This window comes from Eutrigla gurnardus (assembly GCF_963514095.1).
Source record: "Eutrigla gurnardus genome assembly, chromosome: 17".
NCBI classification, from domain to species: domain Eukaryota; kingdom Metazoa; phylum Chordata; class Actinopteri; order Perciformes; family Triglidae; genus Eutrigla; species Eutrigla gurnardus.
In genome coordinates, this window is record NC_139928.1 from 20,267,087 (window position 1) to 20,283,116 (window position 16,030).

Consider the following 16,030-nt stretch of genomic DNA (forward strand, 5'->3'; position numbering starts at 1 on the left):
GACGGCTCCACGCCACTGGAAGGCAAATCACATCACACCCACCGTCTGAACGGCACACGATAAGGCTTCATTACCATACGTTTATTTTATCCCAGTGAAACGGCTGCTGAGACAAAAGGGCAGTTGATTATTTTTCCTTGATCAGTGTAGCATTCAAGGCGTCTGATTTGAAAAGGGGCGGGAGGAGGGGGGGGGGGGGGAGGCGATGAAATCCCTCCCAGGGAATAGGCGAAGGCTGACATGCATACAAGGCAGGGAGGACGCCTGGATTCTGGAGGCGGGATCAGCCTGTCCAGCCTCCACAATGGACCCACGAGACAAGACGGACACACAAAAGAGCTGAGGCTGACAGTCGGTCCACTCCGCCGGCCGCCGTCTCCAGAGATGACGAGCTGGCCGCCGGCTCCTCCGCCATCACAAAGGCCTCCTTCAGCATTGTGCTGAATATTTGACACATTTGACACATTCGACTCACGGAGCTGCAGCCACACGGGGAGTAAACTCATTTAAATGGGAGGGGAACGAAACTTCTGGCTGGAATCGAACCAGGTGGACTCCAAAGCAGAAGAAGCTGCAGATCTTCTACCATATGTTTCAGTGGTCACGTGACTTGTTGTTAGTTGTCATGGTGACAAGTCATAGTTTTCTTGACACTTTAATCCACAGGACTGCGTAGCCTTGCAGGTCTTTGATTGGTCCACACAGCACCGTGGTGTTTGAGCACGTTGGACTGGCCTCGTTGATATGATCGCTGCCATGACAACGGTGTTGCAGCGTCACCTTGTGAGACAGATTTCTAGTGTTGCACCCGTGCAATATTCAGTCCCCAAACTCTACAGATGTGTGGATGACATCACGATGGAGGTTGCTGTGGTCCAACGGAGGGCGTTGCAGCTGTTTGATTTTATCACTTTAGTTATTTTGTTCTCGTTTTATAACTTTAATCTATCATCTTTGATATCGGGCCAGTATCGTGCGATAAAACGGGCAACTCCTCGCTGTCAACGAACGTCCACTTAACGTGCTTTTAAGGCTCTAACATTACGGAGAGGACGCTTCAGAGAAAATAGAGCCGTGTTCTTCACGTTGAGCCCGGTCTCTTTGCTGTAAACCTACCCGGATGCATCTATTTAAAGCCCAACTGGGATTATTATCCAAAACTTGACTCAGTGGTTTGGTTGTCTTGCTATGAGGTCAAAGGTCATGCCTCCCATCAAGTGCAGAAAGCTTAGAATGGGCTGTGGGAGGACGGTCAGCTGTACCTATGATGTCATGTCTCCCAGCTTTGACCTGATACCAAACGTCCTCCATGTTTGTACATCTCAGCGTTGAGTCTTGCTTTAGCAGGAATAAAACCTGCATCTCCTCTTGGAGGAGAGCCGTGCCTCGGTGTCAGCCGGCTGATTGGCTGAATGAGAGGGCTCTGATTGGGGACAGCGCTCACTAACGAGCCGCTAATTCAAAGGCTTGATTGTGGGGGGGGGGGGGATGAAGAGCACACTAACCTGTGTGACAGCAAGGTGAACGTTGAACGTCGTCGTGAGGATTCGATGCGTTCCATTATCTTGTTTTGTCTTTTGATAAATAAGGATTAGATTTAGCATGAAGCTGCGTCTGAATGGAGAAACAGCAGCAGGCTGGAAAACAGAGGATTACAAGAGTCGCTTTGCTCCCTAATTTGATTTTAAAAAGAGTCTTACCTTTGTTCTGTGTGCCCAGTTCGGATGTGCTGGGAGGTTGAGATTAGCACAGAGAATCGAGTTTGTGACAAAGCCGATTAGCGGTTGAAACGGCGCCAACAATGGGTTTTCGTGGTTAGACAAGCTGCGCTTTCAGAGCGACATTTCTCCCGTCAAGCAAGGAAATGTTTCCTCTTCCGATTTCATGCCAAAATGTGTGAATTACATGATATTGTATTTGTATGAAGCGGCTGCAGCTGGAACATTTATTTACTGGTAACACAGTCACAAGAACTGTGAGGATGTTTTAGTTTCACCACAAGGAATCCGCTTCATCCTTCAGCTCACTAGTGGCTGTCTACTGCCACCTGCTGGATGGTCACAATGGTACTACATGCCAGATTATTCCACACTCTTTTTTAAAATCTTTATTTGAATTATTTTCATTTAGCTCCCTAGAATAAAAGGCTTTATCTAAATACATTTCAGGAGTGTGTGTTTTGTTTTTGAGGTATTTGTGGATTCAGTGTCCGTGTTTGAGTCTCCCTTCTGCTCTTGTTTGGACTTCAGCTTTTTAATCAAAGCGTAGTTCCTTTTGTTCATGTCTGCGTTTGGGTCCTGAACCCAGATAAACCTGTCAGAAGAGCCCAAGAACTTCCTGACAGTTGTCATGTCATCAGTTGCCAGGCAGATTTCAGTGCAACAGGTTTCTACAGGGAAACCAAAGTAAAACACATGAAGTCTGGAGACGAGCTGGGTGGATCCACCCTTACAGGAAGCAGAGAGGGAGAGAGAGAGAGAGACAGAGAGAGAGAGAGAGAGAGAGAGAGAGAGAGAGAGAGAGACAGAGAGAGAGAGAGAGAGAGAGAGAGAGAGAGAGAGAGAGAGAGAGAGAGAGTGAAACTCACAGTTTCCAAGAAATCACGTGGCTGTTGGTTTTAAAAAAAATGCTGAATTATTAAAAAAAGCTAATCTAGAAATCATTTGCACCACTAAAACAAGCCTGTTATATCAGTTAATTATTTTTAAGTTGAAGTATTTAATAAAGTCGGCTTTAGACTGTTGAGTTTAAATACATACATTTATTAGGTAAATCTTAATCTTTTTCGCTAAATCTCTTTTTCAGATGGCTTTTAAGAAATATTTCTTTATAAATGCTCTTATATTGAGTTCAATCCATCTAAACATGCTTCATATTAAACTGTGTTTCTGTTCATCACAAAACAGGTCTGAATTCATTCTTATTTCACCCCACTAGGGGGCACTCATGGTCTATTATTCCTATGTTCTGCAGAAGACTAATGGCAGTTGCCATACAGTTGCCGTTCAACCAGACTGAGGAGGTACAGGAAATCACGTGGTTGCCTGGTGCTGGAAGTGCCTGAGATGAAGCTGTTGGGATGCTGCTGCTCTTCATCACAACTCTGTATTAAGTTGATGACGTTGCCCTCGTGCCAAACTGCCAGACAGCGCTGGCGTCGGGAGAATCTGACTGGTGTTCAAACATCTAAATATCTATGAAATGATCTATTTCTAAGACAGTGTGGCGGTGTGGTTGTGATCCCATCACCTGCTTACGAACAAGATCATGTAGATGTCATACAGTATGTCTGCAATCTAGAATAACCCACAACATGATTGAACCAGAGGAATGGATCTCTTTGTCTACATGTGGTTCTGGCTTCCTGTCATCTCTGCACTTACAAGCTTGTGGTCTCATGTGGATTCTGCACACAGCCCCACCGAGCTCACCCACAACACGGGACCTACACTGTTCAAAGGAGGATCATTTTACCAGATGACAACACTGCTGAATGGCCAACATGTGGGAGGGTTTTTGTTGTTGGTTGGTTTTTACATTTGTACTTCTTCCACTAGATGGCAGTCTACGGCAATGATTCAGCCTTTTGCTGGGACTAATGGGAGTCCCCTACCCTGCACCAAACTGCCTGGTAGTTTCCAGGAAATCACGTGGCTGTTGGTAGAAGTGCCGAATACAACCAGCCGGGGCAGCATCACAATGTCTTATAGGCTTCAGTATTTTAGTGCTTTAGTAATAATAAACGGGGACTTTCCTCCACTGATCATGTGGGCTGTGTTTGATTGTTTTTTCCTTCTTCTTTATCTTTGACTGAGGAAACCACACAGCTACTGTTCGATGTTGCAGAAGTGATGCAAGTGTTCATGTTGCCCCACGTCCAGGAGAAGTTAGGGGATTCACAAGAAGACAGTGGGGTTTGCTCTGATACGACAGAGTACAACATCTCCCTGCACATTAGAGACACATGTTCACCTTTACCTCAAGCAAACCAGAATACAATATGATCACGTCTTTTCTATTCAAACTCATTCGTCACGTCTGTCAAACTAAGTGAAATGAGGTGTGAAAAAGAAGCTAAACCGGCGTCGTTTCTTCTTCTTCATGCTGGAAATCATCAACAGAAGCCACGTTTCTGGAGGAGCGTCATCCAGCTAATGCTTCGGAATGCTGCGTGTTTGGGCTGAGTCAGGCAGCCTCCCAACACAACAGCCGACACAGTGAAGACAGAAAGTGAAAGCAGGCAGAGAAGGGACTTCCCAGATCGGCAGCATGGCGGTGCTTTGCAGTGGATCGGTGCAGAACTGGTTCGGCAGAAGCTTCTTGGCACAAACGCTCACATATGCAGTAAATGTGACGGTGCACACTGAGGCTTCAGGATGCATGGCTCTGCTCTAGAACACCACAGTCACTACATCATCTTTGATTTGCCTTAAAGCCTATATTTTATCACATGGCGGCCATTTTGCCTTGTGGTTTTTTTAAGTCTCACCCTAAGATGGCCGCAACTTTTCCCCGTTGTGCCCTCATGCCGCTGCAGCGCTGCTCAGTCGTTGACAGGAAGCAGACATTTCTGATGAGTCACCATCGCGGTTATTATATCGCCAAACTGTCAGCTTTGAAGACCAACGACAGATCTGGATTCAGCCGGACCAGCACACATTCTGGGTCGACGTGTCAAACCCCCGTATTTTTACAGATCTCTCGTTGTCGCTGCTCGTACTTCTTCACTTTCAGACACCAAAACAACACGAATGTGCGTTTCTACAACCTGGCCGTTCACCAAGAGCAACACATGGCCGACTTGTCTGGCACGTGACTTCCTCACCATTTTGTGGATCCACAGGTGTCTTGACAAAATGGCGGAGCCTGATCTTTGTCAGCAGTGGTTGGTGTTTGGCCACGTGTGACTTCACTGTCCTTTTGTGTGTTTATGACACAAATCACCGGGCAACTTTCCAAAAAGCCTCACTGCCAGAAAAAAACAACACGTCGGTAGTTCGGGACTTTCCAGATCAGATCAGCAATAAAAAACAAAAAGATTAGAAGAACTCACTGATATTATAAATTCACAACCACCGTGCTCAGACATATCTCCATAATCAGAGTCATCTCCCTTTTCATCCCACAGAACAATATTAATCAAACTGAACCACACACACATTCTGGCATGAACACACACACAGCTGTGAAGGAAGCAAGGCTTGAAAATTACATCCATCCATCCATCCATTTTCTTCCGCTTATCCGGGACCGGGTCGCGGGGGCAGCTGCCTGAGCAGGGACGCCCAGACTTCCCTCTCCCCGGACACTTCCCCCAGCTCCTCCGGGAGGACCCCAAGGCGTTCCCAGGCCAGCCGGGTGACATAGTCACTCCAGCATGTCCTGGGTCTTCCTCGGGGTCTCCTCCCGGTGGGGCATGCCTGGAACACCTCCCGAGGGAGGCGTCCAGGGGGCATCCGATACAGATACCCGAGCCACCTCAGCTGGCTCCTCTCGATGTGGAGGAGCAGCGCCTCTACTCCGAGCTCCTCCCGTGTGACGGAGCTCCTCACCCTATCTCTAAGGGAGCGCCCCGCCACCCTGCGGAGGAAGCTCATTTCGGCCGCTTGTATCCGGGATCTTATTCTTTCGGTCACGACCCAAAGTTCATGACTATAGGTGAGGATAGGAACGTAGATTGACCGGTAAATTGAGAGCTTCGCCTTTCGGCTCAGCTCTCTCTTCACCACGACGGACCGATACAACGACCGCATTACTGCAGCCGCTGCACCGATCCGCCTGTCAATCTCACGTTCCATCCTTCCCTCACTCGTGAACAAGACCCCAAGATACTTAAACTCCTCCACTTGAGGCAGGAACTCCCCCCAAACCTGGAGGGAGCAAGCCACCTTTTTCCGGTCGAGAACCATGGCCTCAGATTTGGAGGTGCTAATCCTCATCCCGGCTGCTTCACACTCGGCTGCAAACCGCCCCAGGGCATGCTGGAGGTCCTGGCTCGAAGGAGCCAACAAGACCACATCGTCCGCAAAAAGCAGGGATGAAATCCAGTGGCTCCCGAACCAGATCCCCTCCGGCCCACGGCTGCGCCTAGAAATCCTGTCCATAAAAATAATGAACAGAACCGGTGACAAAGGGCAGCCCTGCCGGAGTCCAACATGCACCTGGAACAGGTCTGACTTACTGCCGGCAATGCGAACCAAGCTCCTGCTCCGGTCATACAGGGACCGAACAGCCCTTAGCAGAGGGCCCCCGGCCCCGTACTCCCGAAGTACCTCCCACAGAATGCCACGAGGGACACGGTCAAATGCCTTCTCCAAGTCCACAAAACACATGTGGACTGGTTGGGCAAACTCCCATGAACCCTCGAGCACCCTGCGGAGGGTATAGAGCTGGTCCAGTGTTCCACGGCCAGGACGAAAACCGCATTGTTCCTCCTGAATCCGAGGTTCGACTATCGGCCGAATTCTCCTCTCCAGTACCCTGGAATAGACTTTCCCGGGGAGGCTGAGAAGTGTGATCCCCCGATAGTTGGAACACACCCTCCGGTCCCCCTTTTTGAATAGAGGGACCACCACCCCGGTCTGCCAGTCCAGAGGCACTGTCCCCGACTGCCATGCGATGTTGCAGAGACGTGTCAGCCACGACAGCCCCACAACATCCAGAGACTTGAGGTACTCAGGGCGGATCTCATCCACCCCCGGTGCCTTGCCACCGGGGAGCTTCTTAACTACCTCGGTGACTTCAGCCCGGGTAATGGGTGGATGAACCTCCGAGTCTCCAGCCTCTGCTTCCTCAATGGAAGACGTGTCAGTGGGATTGAGGAGATCCTCGAAGTATTCCTTCCACCGCCCGACGATATCCCCAGTCGAAGTCAGCAGCTCCCCACCTCCACCGTAAACAGTGTTGGTGGAGGGCTGCTTCCCCTTCCTGAGGCGCCGGATGGTTTGCCAGAATTTCCTCGAGGCCGACCGATAGTCCTCCTCCATGGCCTCCCCGAACTCTTCCCAGACCCGAACCTTTGCTTCAGCGACCGCCCGCGCTGCAGCACGCTTGGCCTGCCGGTACCTGTCAGCTGCCTCGGGAGTCCCCCGAGCCAACCAGGTTCGGTAGGACTCCTTCTTCAGCTTGACAGCATCCCTTACTTCCGGTGTCCACCACCGGGTTCGGGGATTGCCACCACGACAGGCACCGGAGACCTTACGGCCACAGCTTCGAACAGCCGCGTCCACAATTGAAGCAGAGAACAAGGTCCATTCGGACTCAATGTCCCCAGCCTCCCTCGGGATCTGGTCAAAGCTCTCCCGGAGGTGGGAGTTGAAGACCTCCCTGACAGAGGGTTCCACCAGACGTTCCCAGCAGACCCTCACAACACGTTTAGGTCTGCCAAGTCTGTCCAGCTTCCTCCCCTGCCAGCGGATCCAACTCACCACCAGGTGGTGATCAGTTGACAGCTCAGCCCCTCTCTTCACCCGAGTGTCCAAGACATACGGCCGGAGGTCAGATGACACAACCACGAAGTCGATCATTGACCTCCGGCCTAGGGTGTCCTGGTGCCACGTGCACTGATGGACACCCTTATGTTTGAACATGGTGTTCGTTATGGACAAACCGTGACTAGCACAGAAGTCCAATAACAGAACCCCACTCGGGTTCTGATCGGGGAGGCCGTTCCTCCCAATCACGCCCCTCCAGGTAACACTGTCATTGCCCACGTGAGCGTTGAAGTCCCCCAGTAAAACAATGGAGTCCCCGGTTGGAGCACTCTCAAGTACCCCTCCCAAGGACTCCAAGAAGGCCGGGTACTCTGCACTGCCGTTTGGCCCGTAGGCCGAAACAACAGTGAGAGACCTATCCCCGACCCGAAGGCGCAGGGAAACTCCAACACATGGCGGCCGAGCTGGGGGGCTATAAGCAAGCCCACACCAGCTCGGCGCCTTTCACCGCGGGCAACTCCAGAGTAGAAGAGAGTCCAACCTCTCTCAAGGAGTTGGGTTCCAGAGCCCAGACTGTGCGTGGAGGTGAGCCCGACTACCTGTAGCCGGTAGCGCTCTACCTCCCGCACTAGCTCAGGCTCTTTCCCCCCCAGTGAGGTGACATTCCATGTCCCCATGGCTAGAGTCACCGCCCGGGGATTGGGTCGCCGGGGCACCCGCCCAGGACAGCCACCAAAATCACACCGCACCGGCCCCTTCTGAACCCTCCAACCCCAGGCCTGGCTCCAGGGTGGGGCCCCGGTGACGCCAATCCGGGCGACGTAAACTGCCTTTTATGTTTTTTCTTCATAAGGGGTTTTGGAACCGCTCTTAGTCTGACCTGTCACCTAGGACCTGTTTGCCTTGGGAGACCCTACCAGGGGCATTAAGCCCCGGACAACATAGCTCCTAGGATCATTCAGGTGCTCAAACCCCTCCACCACGGTAAGGTGTCGGTTCAAGGAGGATTGAAAAATACAATCCAAGCAAAAACATTCAGATTTGGTTTGATTGTTCTGGCCGGGGTCATCAGAGGTCATATGATCCAAGATGTCATAAGATGTTGATCAATCTTTTATCTGCCGACCTTTGACCGCTCTGATAAATCAAATAAATAAAGTCGTCGACTGTTTGATGTCACTTTAAACGTTTATTAATTTGTTCCAAAGACAAGAGCATGAAATAGAAAATGATAAAAGCAGACATAAATCCATCAACATCGAAATATCGAAGGTTATTTCAACAAAATAAATAAGAACATCAGGAAAACATGCAGGTCAGATTTATTGAACAATAAGGTGTTTATTACACGTATTACTTATGACTGTATTCAGAGAGGACAGCGTGAGAGTGAAGGGGGGGGCGATGCACAGAAAGGGCCGGTCGGATTCGAACCCGCGGTCGCTGCAGTGAGGTCTTAGTTATACAGGAAACTAATTTAATCAGGTGAGGTTGTTTGTCCACGTTCAGCAGTATTTTAGTGCTTTAGTAATAATAAACGGGGACTTTCCTCCACTGATCATGTGGGCTGTGTTTGATTGTTTTTTCCTTCTTCTTTATCTTTGACTGAGGAAACCACACAGCTACGGTTCGATGTTGCAGAAGTGATGTGATGCAAGTGTTCATGTTGCCCCCCGTCCAGGAGACGTTAGGGGATTCACAAGAAGACAGTGGGGTTTGCTCTGATACGACAGAATACAACATCTCCCTGCACATTAGAGACACATGTTCACCTTTACCTCAAGCAAACCAGAATACAATATGATCACGTCTTTTCTATTCAAACTCATTCGTCACGTCTGTCAAAATAAGTGAAATGAGGTGTGAAAAAGAAGCTAAACCGGCGTCGTTTCTTCTTCTTCATGCTGGAAATCATCAACAGAAGCCACGTTTCTGGAGGAGCGTCATCCAGCTAATGCTTCGGAATGCTGCGTGTTTGGGCTGAGTCAGGCAGCCTCCCAACACAACAGCCGACACAGTGAAGACAGAAAGTGAAAGCAGGCAGAGAAGGGACTTCCCAGATCGGCAGCATGGCGGTGGTTTGCAGTAGATCGGTGCAGAACTGGTTCGGCAGAAGCTTCTGGGCACAAACGCTCACATATGCAGTAAATGTGACGGTGCACACTGAGGCTTCAGGATGCATGGCTCTGCTCTAGTACACCACAGTCACTACATCATCTTTGATTTGCCTTAAAGCCTATATTTTATCACATGGCGGCCATTTTGCCTTGTGTTTTTTTTAAGTCTCACCCTAAGATGGCCGCAACTTTTCCCCGTTGTGCCCTCATGCCGCTGCAGCGCTGCTCAGTCGTTGACAGGAAGCAGACATTTCTGATGAGTCACCATCGTGGTTATTATATCGCCAAACTGTCAGCTTTGAAGACCAACGACAGATCTGGATTCAGCCGGACCAGCACACATTCTGGGTCGATGTCAAACCCCGTATTTTTACAGATCTCTCGTTGTCGCTGCTCGTCCTACTTCTTCACTTTCAGACACCAAAACAACACGAATGTGCGTTTCTACAACCTGGCCGTTCACCAAGAGCAACACATGGCCGACTTGTCTGGCACGTGACTTCCTCACCATTTTGTGGATCCACAGGTGTCTTGACAAAATGGCGGAGCCTGATCTTTGTCAGCAGTGGTTGGTGTTTGGCCACATGTGACTTCACCGTCCTTTTGTGTGTTTATGACACAAATCACCGGGCAACTTTCCAAAAAGACTCACTGCCAGAAAAAAACAACACGTCGGTAGTTCGGGACTTTCCAGATCAGATCAGACGATAAAAAACAAAAAGATTAGAAGAACTCACCGATATTATAAATTCACAATCACCGTGCTCAGTAATATCTCCATAATCAGAGTCATCTCCCTTTTCATCCCACAGAACAATATGAATCAAACTGAACCACACACACATTCTGGCATGAACACACACACAGCTGTGAAGGAAGCAAGGCTTGAAAAATACAATCCAAGCAACAACATTCAGATTTGGTTTGATTGTTCTGGCCGGGGTCATCAGAGGTCACATGATCCAAGATGTCATAAGATGTTGATCAATCTTTTATCTGCCGACCTTTGACCGCTCTGATAAATGAAATAAATAAAGTCGTCAACTGTTTGATGTCACTTTAAACTTTTATTCATTTGTTCCAAAGACAAGAGCATGAAATAGAAAATGATAAAAACAGACATAAATCCATCAACATCGAAATATCGAAGGTTATTTCAACTAAATAAATAAGAACATAAAACATGCAGGTCAGATTTATTGAACAATAAGGTGTTTATTACACGTATTACTTCTGACTGTATTCAGAGAGGACAGCGTGAGAGTGAAGGGGGGGCGATGCACAGAAAGGGCCGGTGGGATTTGAACCCGCGGTCGCTGCAGTGAGGTCTTAGTTATACAGGAAGACTCATTTAATCAGGTGAGCTTGTTTGTCCACGTTCAGCACACACAGAACGTTCCTCCCAGAACACACGGAGCTACATCAGCTCCGCTCCGCGCTCCGTCGCTGGGCTGAGTTTCCCTCCACAGACGCTTCTATAGTAGCTCCCCTTCCTGTCCATCAGTTCCTGGTGAGTGCCTTGCTCCAGGACTCCTCCGTCCCCGATCACAACGATCTGATCTGCCTTCTCCACGGTCTGCAGCTTGTGAGCGACCACCAGCAGCATCTGGTCGGGACAACTCGCCAGCGCCTGCTGAATCTGTGCAGAATCAATAACAACGTTCATCTTCCAGCATTTATCCGTTTTTAATCAGAGCTAAAAGAAACGTTGAGGTTTATTATTTATACTGTTTCTCTATTAAATGCTGACCGGATGTTTTTAGCCTTTCATTTCAACCATTCATCGATGAGTTCTTCTTCTCCACATATGTATTATATATGACTCACTCTGTATCTGACGGTATAGAACTCTATAGTCCCTGGAGGGAACCCTGATGAACACCACTGACATACCTTATATTCACTCTTGGTGTCCAGAGAGCTGCTCATCTCATCCAGAATGAGGATCTGTGGCTTTCTGACCAGAGCTCGAGCAATGGCAATCTGCTGCCGCTCGCTCTTGGCTACATTTTTGCCGCCCTCGCCCACCTCTGAGAAAAGGACGGACCATTATAAAATCATAAGAGGATTCCAGATGTGATGCAGATGCAGACAGATATGAGTGTTTAAAAGCTACTCGAGGGTCGACTCTCGTGTCTCCAGGACGCCGTTCAAGCATGTGAACCAGCATGAAGAGGGACTGATGACGGTTACCTGTATCGTAGCCTTTTTCCAGCTGCTCGATGAAGTCGTGGGCGTTGGCTTTGCGCGCTGCTTCCTGGATTTCATCCAATGAGCATTCAGCAAGCCCGTAGGCGATGTTGTCTCTGATGGAGCCAGAGAACAGCACAGGCTCCTGGTTCACCACTGCAATCTGTGAAATACACTCATCAGCCTACAGATTCCTGAATCCTGTTAGTTTACAGGTGATGCATTCAGTTTAGTTGTTTACTGAAGTTCTTCACTGAGTCTCCTCATCAGCCTCAGGCTCGTTACTCAACTTGTGTCGTGGTGGAACTGCATTCTGGTCTAACTAGGCTACCATCTCTTTTTTCTTATTTCTTCCTGATAGCTTTCTTCCTGCAGGATTGTCCGATGATAAAAGACGTGTCGTAGTGACGATGAATTACCTTCTCGTGGAGGAAACGGTGGTCATAGGATTTCAGTGGTTCATTGTCCAATAGGATTTCTCCATCCTGCTGCTCATAGAATCGCTGGAGCAGACTCACACAGGTGCTTTTCCCTTTTCCAGATGAACCCACCAGAGCCGTCATCTGACCGGACTTCAGCTCCAAAGAAAAGTCCTGAAACGACGACACAACGACGGTTTAGAGGGAGCTGTAAATACTTGGGAGGGAACGTCGGTGTAAAGGATTCACTTTTGGTGCAGTCGTCTTATTTTAACATAAGCTAAGGCTAAAGCTAAAGCTGTCCCCTTGTCTGCCGGCCAGCCAGCACTCACCTGCAGCACCGTTTTGTTGGGGTATAAAGGATAGGCAAAGTGGAGCCGGCGGAAACTGACGTGTCCTTTCAGCTGATCAGGCTTGAGTTTCCCGTCCATGCTGACCTGAGGTTTCCTGTCCAGATACTCAAACACTTTCCCAGCAGCCCCCACCGAGTTCAGCATGTCGCCAAAGATGTAGGTTAGCGTCTAAAACATGACAAGATGTCACCAAACTGAGCTCTTCAAACACTGTTTTCATTGATGGAGTCAATAGAAATCCTACAAAGCTATGAGTCACTGACATATCCTTCCTGAGGACATGGAAACTCATACTCTTGTATTAAAAGCAACCTCAAAACATGTATTTGTTTCCTCTTAAATGTCTATAAATCTTAAAAGCAGTTCCACACCCTGATGTTGCCTCCCAGATCTGACTGGTAGAGGATGAAGGAGACCAGGTTGCCGGTCGTCATCTGTCCACTCTGGATAAACAGCCTGCCGTAGTACAACATGAACACCGTCATGCCCAACCCTGTCAACTGTAGACACACACACACACACACACACACACACACACACAGGAAGAACTACTGTTAAATCAGATGATATTCAATGACACCTGATTCAACCACATATTACAAACTTCTCACCCTCCGTGCCAGCAGGTAAACAGCTCTCACAGTGTCCCGGCGGGTCTTGAGGCCGTGTGTGACCATCAAGCTGTTGTCATAGCGACGGGCCTCGTGCTTTTCTGCATTAAAGCTCCGTACCACATGAACACCAGATAGCACCTCATTCGCAACCTCATTTGCCAGAGCCATGGAGTCCTGCACTTCCAGAGACAGCCGCTGAGGGAGGAATAAATACGGACGAGGAAACTCGCTTTCATCCCACGTTTTAAAGGTTTAATATGTTACATTTGTGGAAACACTCAGCGAGTCTGTGACACACCTGGTAGCGTCTGTCATAGATGTTCTGGATGAGGCCAGTGATCGGCGTCTCCATCAACACGAGGAATGTGAGCTTCCATGAAAGGCTCATCATCAGGGAGATCATGCCCACCGTCTTGATGAAGGTCCTCAGCAACACATTGACATTCAGACAGACAGCTCTTCCCATCAAAGTGGTGTCTTTAGACAACCTGGATGTGATTTCACCTAGAAGATGATAAACCTTGTTCTGTTACGTCCTCACATGTCCTGTTCTGTTACGTCCTCACATGTCCTGTTCTGTTCCGTCCTCACATGTCCTGTTCTGTTCCGTCCTCACATGTCCTGTTCTGTTCCGTCCTCACATGTCTTGTTCTGTTACGTCCTCACATGTCCTGTTCTGTTACGTCCTCACATGTCCTGTTCTGTTACGTCCTCACATGTCCTGCTCTGTTCTGTTACATCCTCACATGTCCTGCTCTGTTACGTCCTCACATGTCCTGTTCTGTTACGTCCTCACATGTCCTGCTCTGTTACGTCCTCACATGTCCTGCTCTGTTACGTCCTCACATGTCCTGTTCTGTTACGTCCTCACATGTCCTGTTCTGTTACGTCCTCACATGTCCTGCTCTGTTCCGTCCTCACATGTCCTGCTCTGTTACGTCCTCACATGTCCTGCTCTGTTACGTCCTCACATGTCCTGCTCTGTTATGTCCTCACATGTCCTGTTCTGTTACGTCCTCACATGTCCCGCTCTGCTCTGCAGTGTGTCTATGATCTGGTCCAGGTTTGTCCAGTGTCTCATGTCTGCCTCTTGTCTTATAGGACGTCTGGTCTCAACCTGATTGTGTCGTCCTTCATGTGCACTCATGAATTATTAATACAGTACATTTTTAAGCCTTACCTGTCTTTGTGGCCTCAAAGAATCCAACTTCCTGTTTGGTCAGAGCCTCAAACAGCTTGACTTTCATTCTGCATGTAAAGGAACTGATGGCACAAAGTAACACCCCCCCTCTGCAGCCGGCACCCACAGAGCTGAAACATCATGAAAGGAGAGAGTGGTGTAGAAATGACCTGTGAGCCACAGACACATGCCGCTGGGTGTGGAGAACAACCATACCTCCCCAGAGTGTACAGGCCCATGAGGAGGAGCGCCGATACAAATTCATTGGGCTGGTACTGACGGCCGAGGATGTCGATGACTCTGCCGGTGTAGAAGGGGATGAACATCTCACCTGAGAACAGGGACACAAAGGTGCATCAGACGTTTACGGTGATGAAGATGCATCAGCATTAGATGATCCTGAAAACATGGTCCTGGTCCAGAGAACTCCCTCTTCCAAGGCCATGATGTTGAAAATACACGCAGACAAAACCAATAATGACAACAAATGTATAAGAAACACTTTCCACTGTGTTCATAGTTGATATTTATATTTCCTTAGCATCTCTCTACTAAAGCATGACATCATCATCGTCATCATCACCTGCTGTACTTACAGCAAACAGCCAGCGTCAGCATCACAAGCCCTCCAAGCATCAGTAGATATTCGGGTTTTTGCAAACACAGGACTCTCCCAAAAAGCACTCTTGCTTTCTGCTTCTTCTCTTTCCCGGCGGCTTCGTCGTCGTCGTCCGGGAAGGTGGTTTCCCAGAACAGCGCGCCAGCCAGCGACGCTCCGGCTCCCATCAGCCAGCAGCGCACATCCTCCGACGCGCCACATCTGGACTCCTCGCGGCGGAGCGCCTGGGTCCCGATCTCAAGCACCACGGGCAGCAGACTGTGCGCCGTGATGACACGGAGCGACACCGGGCTGACGCCTCCGAGGCTCAGCAGAGTCCCAGCCGTGAGGAGCAGAACCCGGAGAGACGCCAGAACACAGAGACGCGCAACACGTCCGAACGCGGCGGGGCTCAGCAGAAACCCGGACAAGGAAAACACGCAGAGGTCGACGCAAAGCGCACAAGTCAGAGCGGCGACTCTGCGGGTTGCCGTCGCCATGTTCCCGTCACTGTCGGCTCTGCCTGCTCTCTCTGCCGCTGCGTTGTTAGGTTGCATCCACTTTCAGTTTCGGTTTCCTGCAGGACCACAGGGTTCCCCGAAACCTCTACTGTAGAACACACACCTCCACCACATGAGGACCACACCGAACCCTTCAGCCTCCACCTGGATGAACTACAACATCCAGCACAGACCAGCATGTTTGTTTGAGAAATCAATGAGGAAATCATTAAAGCTTAGTAGCACTGTAGTAATATTCAGAATACGTGTAGGCCTACATGTGAGCAGGCAGTCAGTGACCTTTGACCCCCAAAATTATTACCAGTTCAAATTTGAGTCCAACAACAGTTTCACCCATTCATTCAAAGTAAAGTACCAAAATAAGGCGTTTAGACGATAAACAACTAAATATACAAATTGCATTTTAGTAAGATTTAAGCTCCAAAGACAAACGTCTTCTTTATGGGAAAAAATGTATTGATATCTAATGCCTATTCACTGCTTTACCCACGTATAGAAATAATGTAATGTTTTAAGTTAAAATATCTTCACTTGTGGGCTTTTCCAAACGAATATTAAAACATGATATTGTGCAACAGCAACAAGTAAAGAGAGAGGATGGACAA

General features: G+C 48.9%; 1 protein-coding gene across 1 annotated transcript; it reads right to left on the reverse strand.

The window, feature by feature from the left end:
• Positions 1-10,597: 10,597 nt before the first annotated feature.
• LOC311028106 (antigen peptide transporter 2-like) lies at positions 10,598-15,456 on the reverse strand. Its single transcript, XM_084032384.1, has 11 exons — positions 14,903-15,456; positions 14,523-14,637; positions 14,307-14,437; positions 13,425-13,630; positions 13,124-13,321; positions 12,884-13,012; positions 12,492-12,680; positions 12,160-12,333; positions 11,744-11,903; positions 11,444-11,580; positions 10,598-11,189 (listed from the first exon to the last, which is right to left on the reverse strand). The coding sequence occupies exons 1-11, from the start codon at positions 15,402-15,404 to the stop codon at positions 10,968-10,970; spliced, it is 2,163 nt and encodes a 720-aa protein (XP_083888510.1). The 5' UTR covers positions 15,405-15,456; the 3' UTR covers positions 10,598-10,967.
• Between the last annotated feature and the right edge of the window lie 574 nt (positions 15,457-16,030).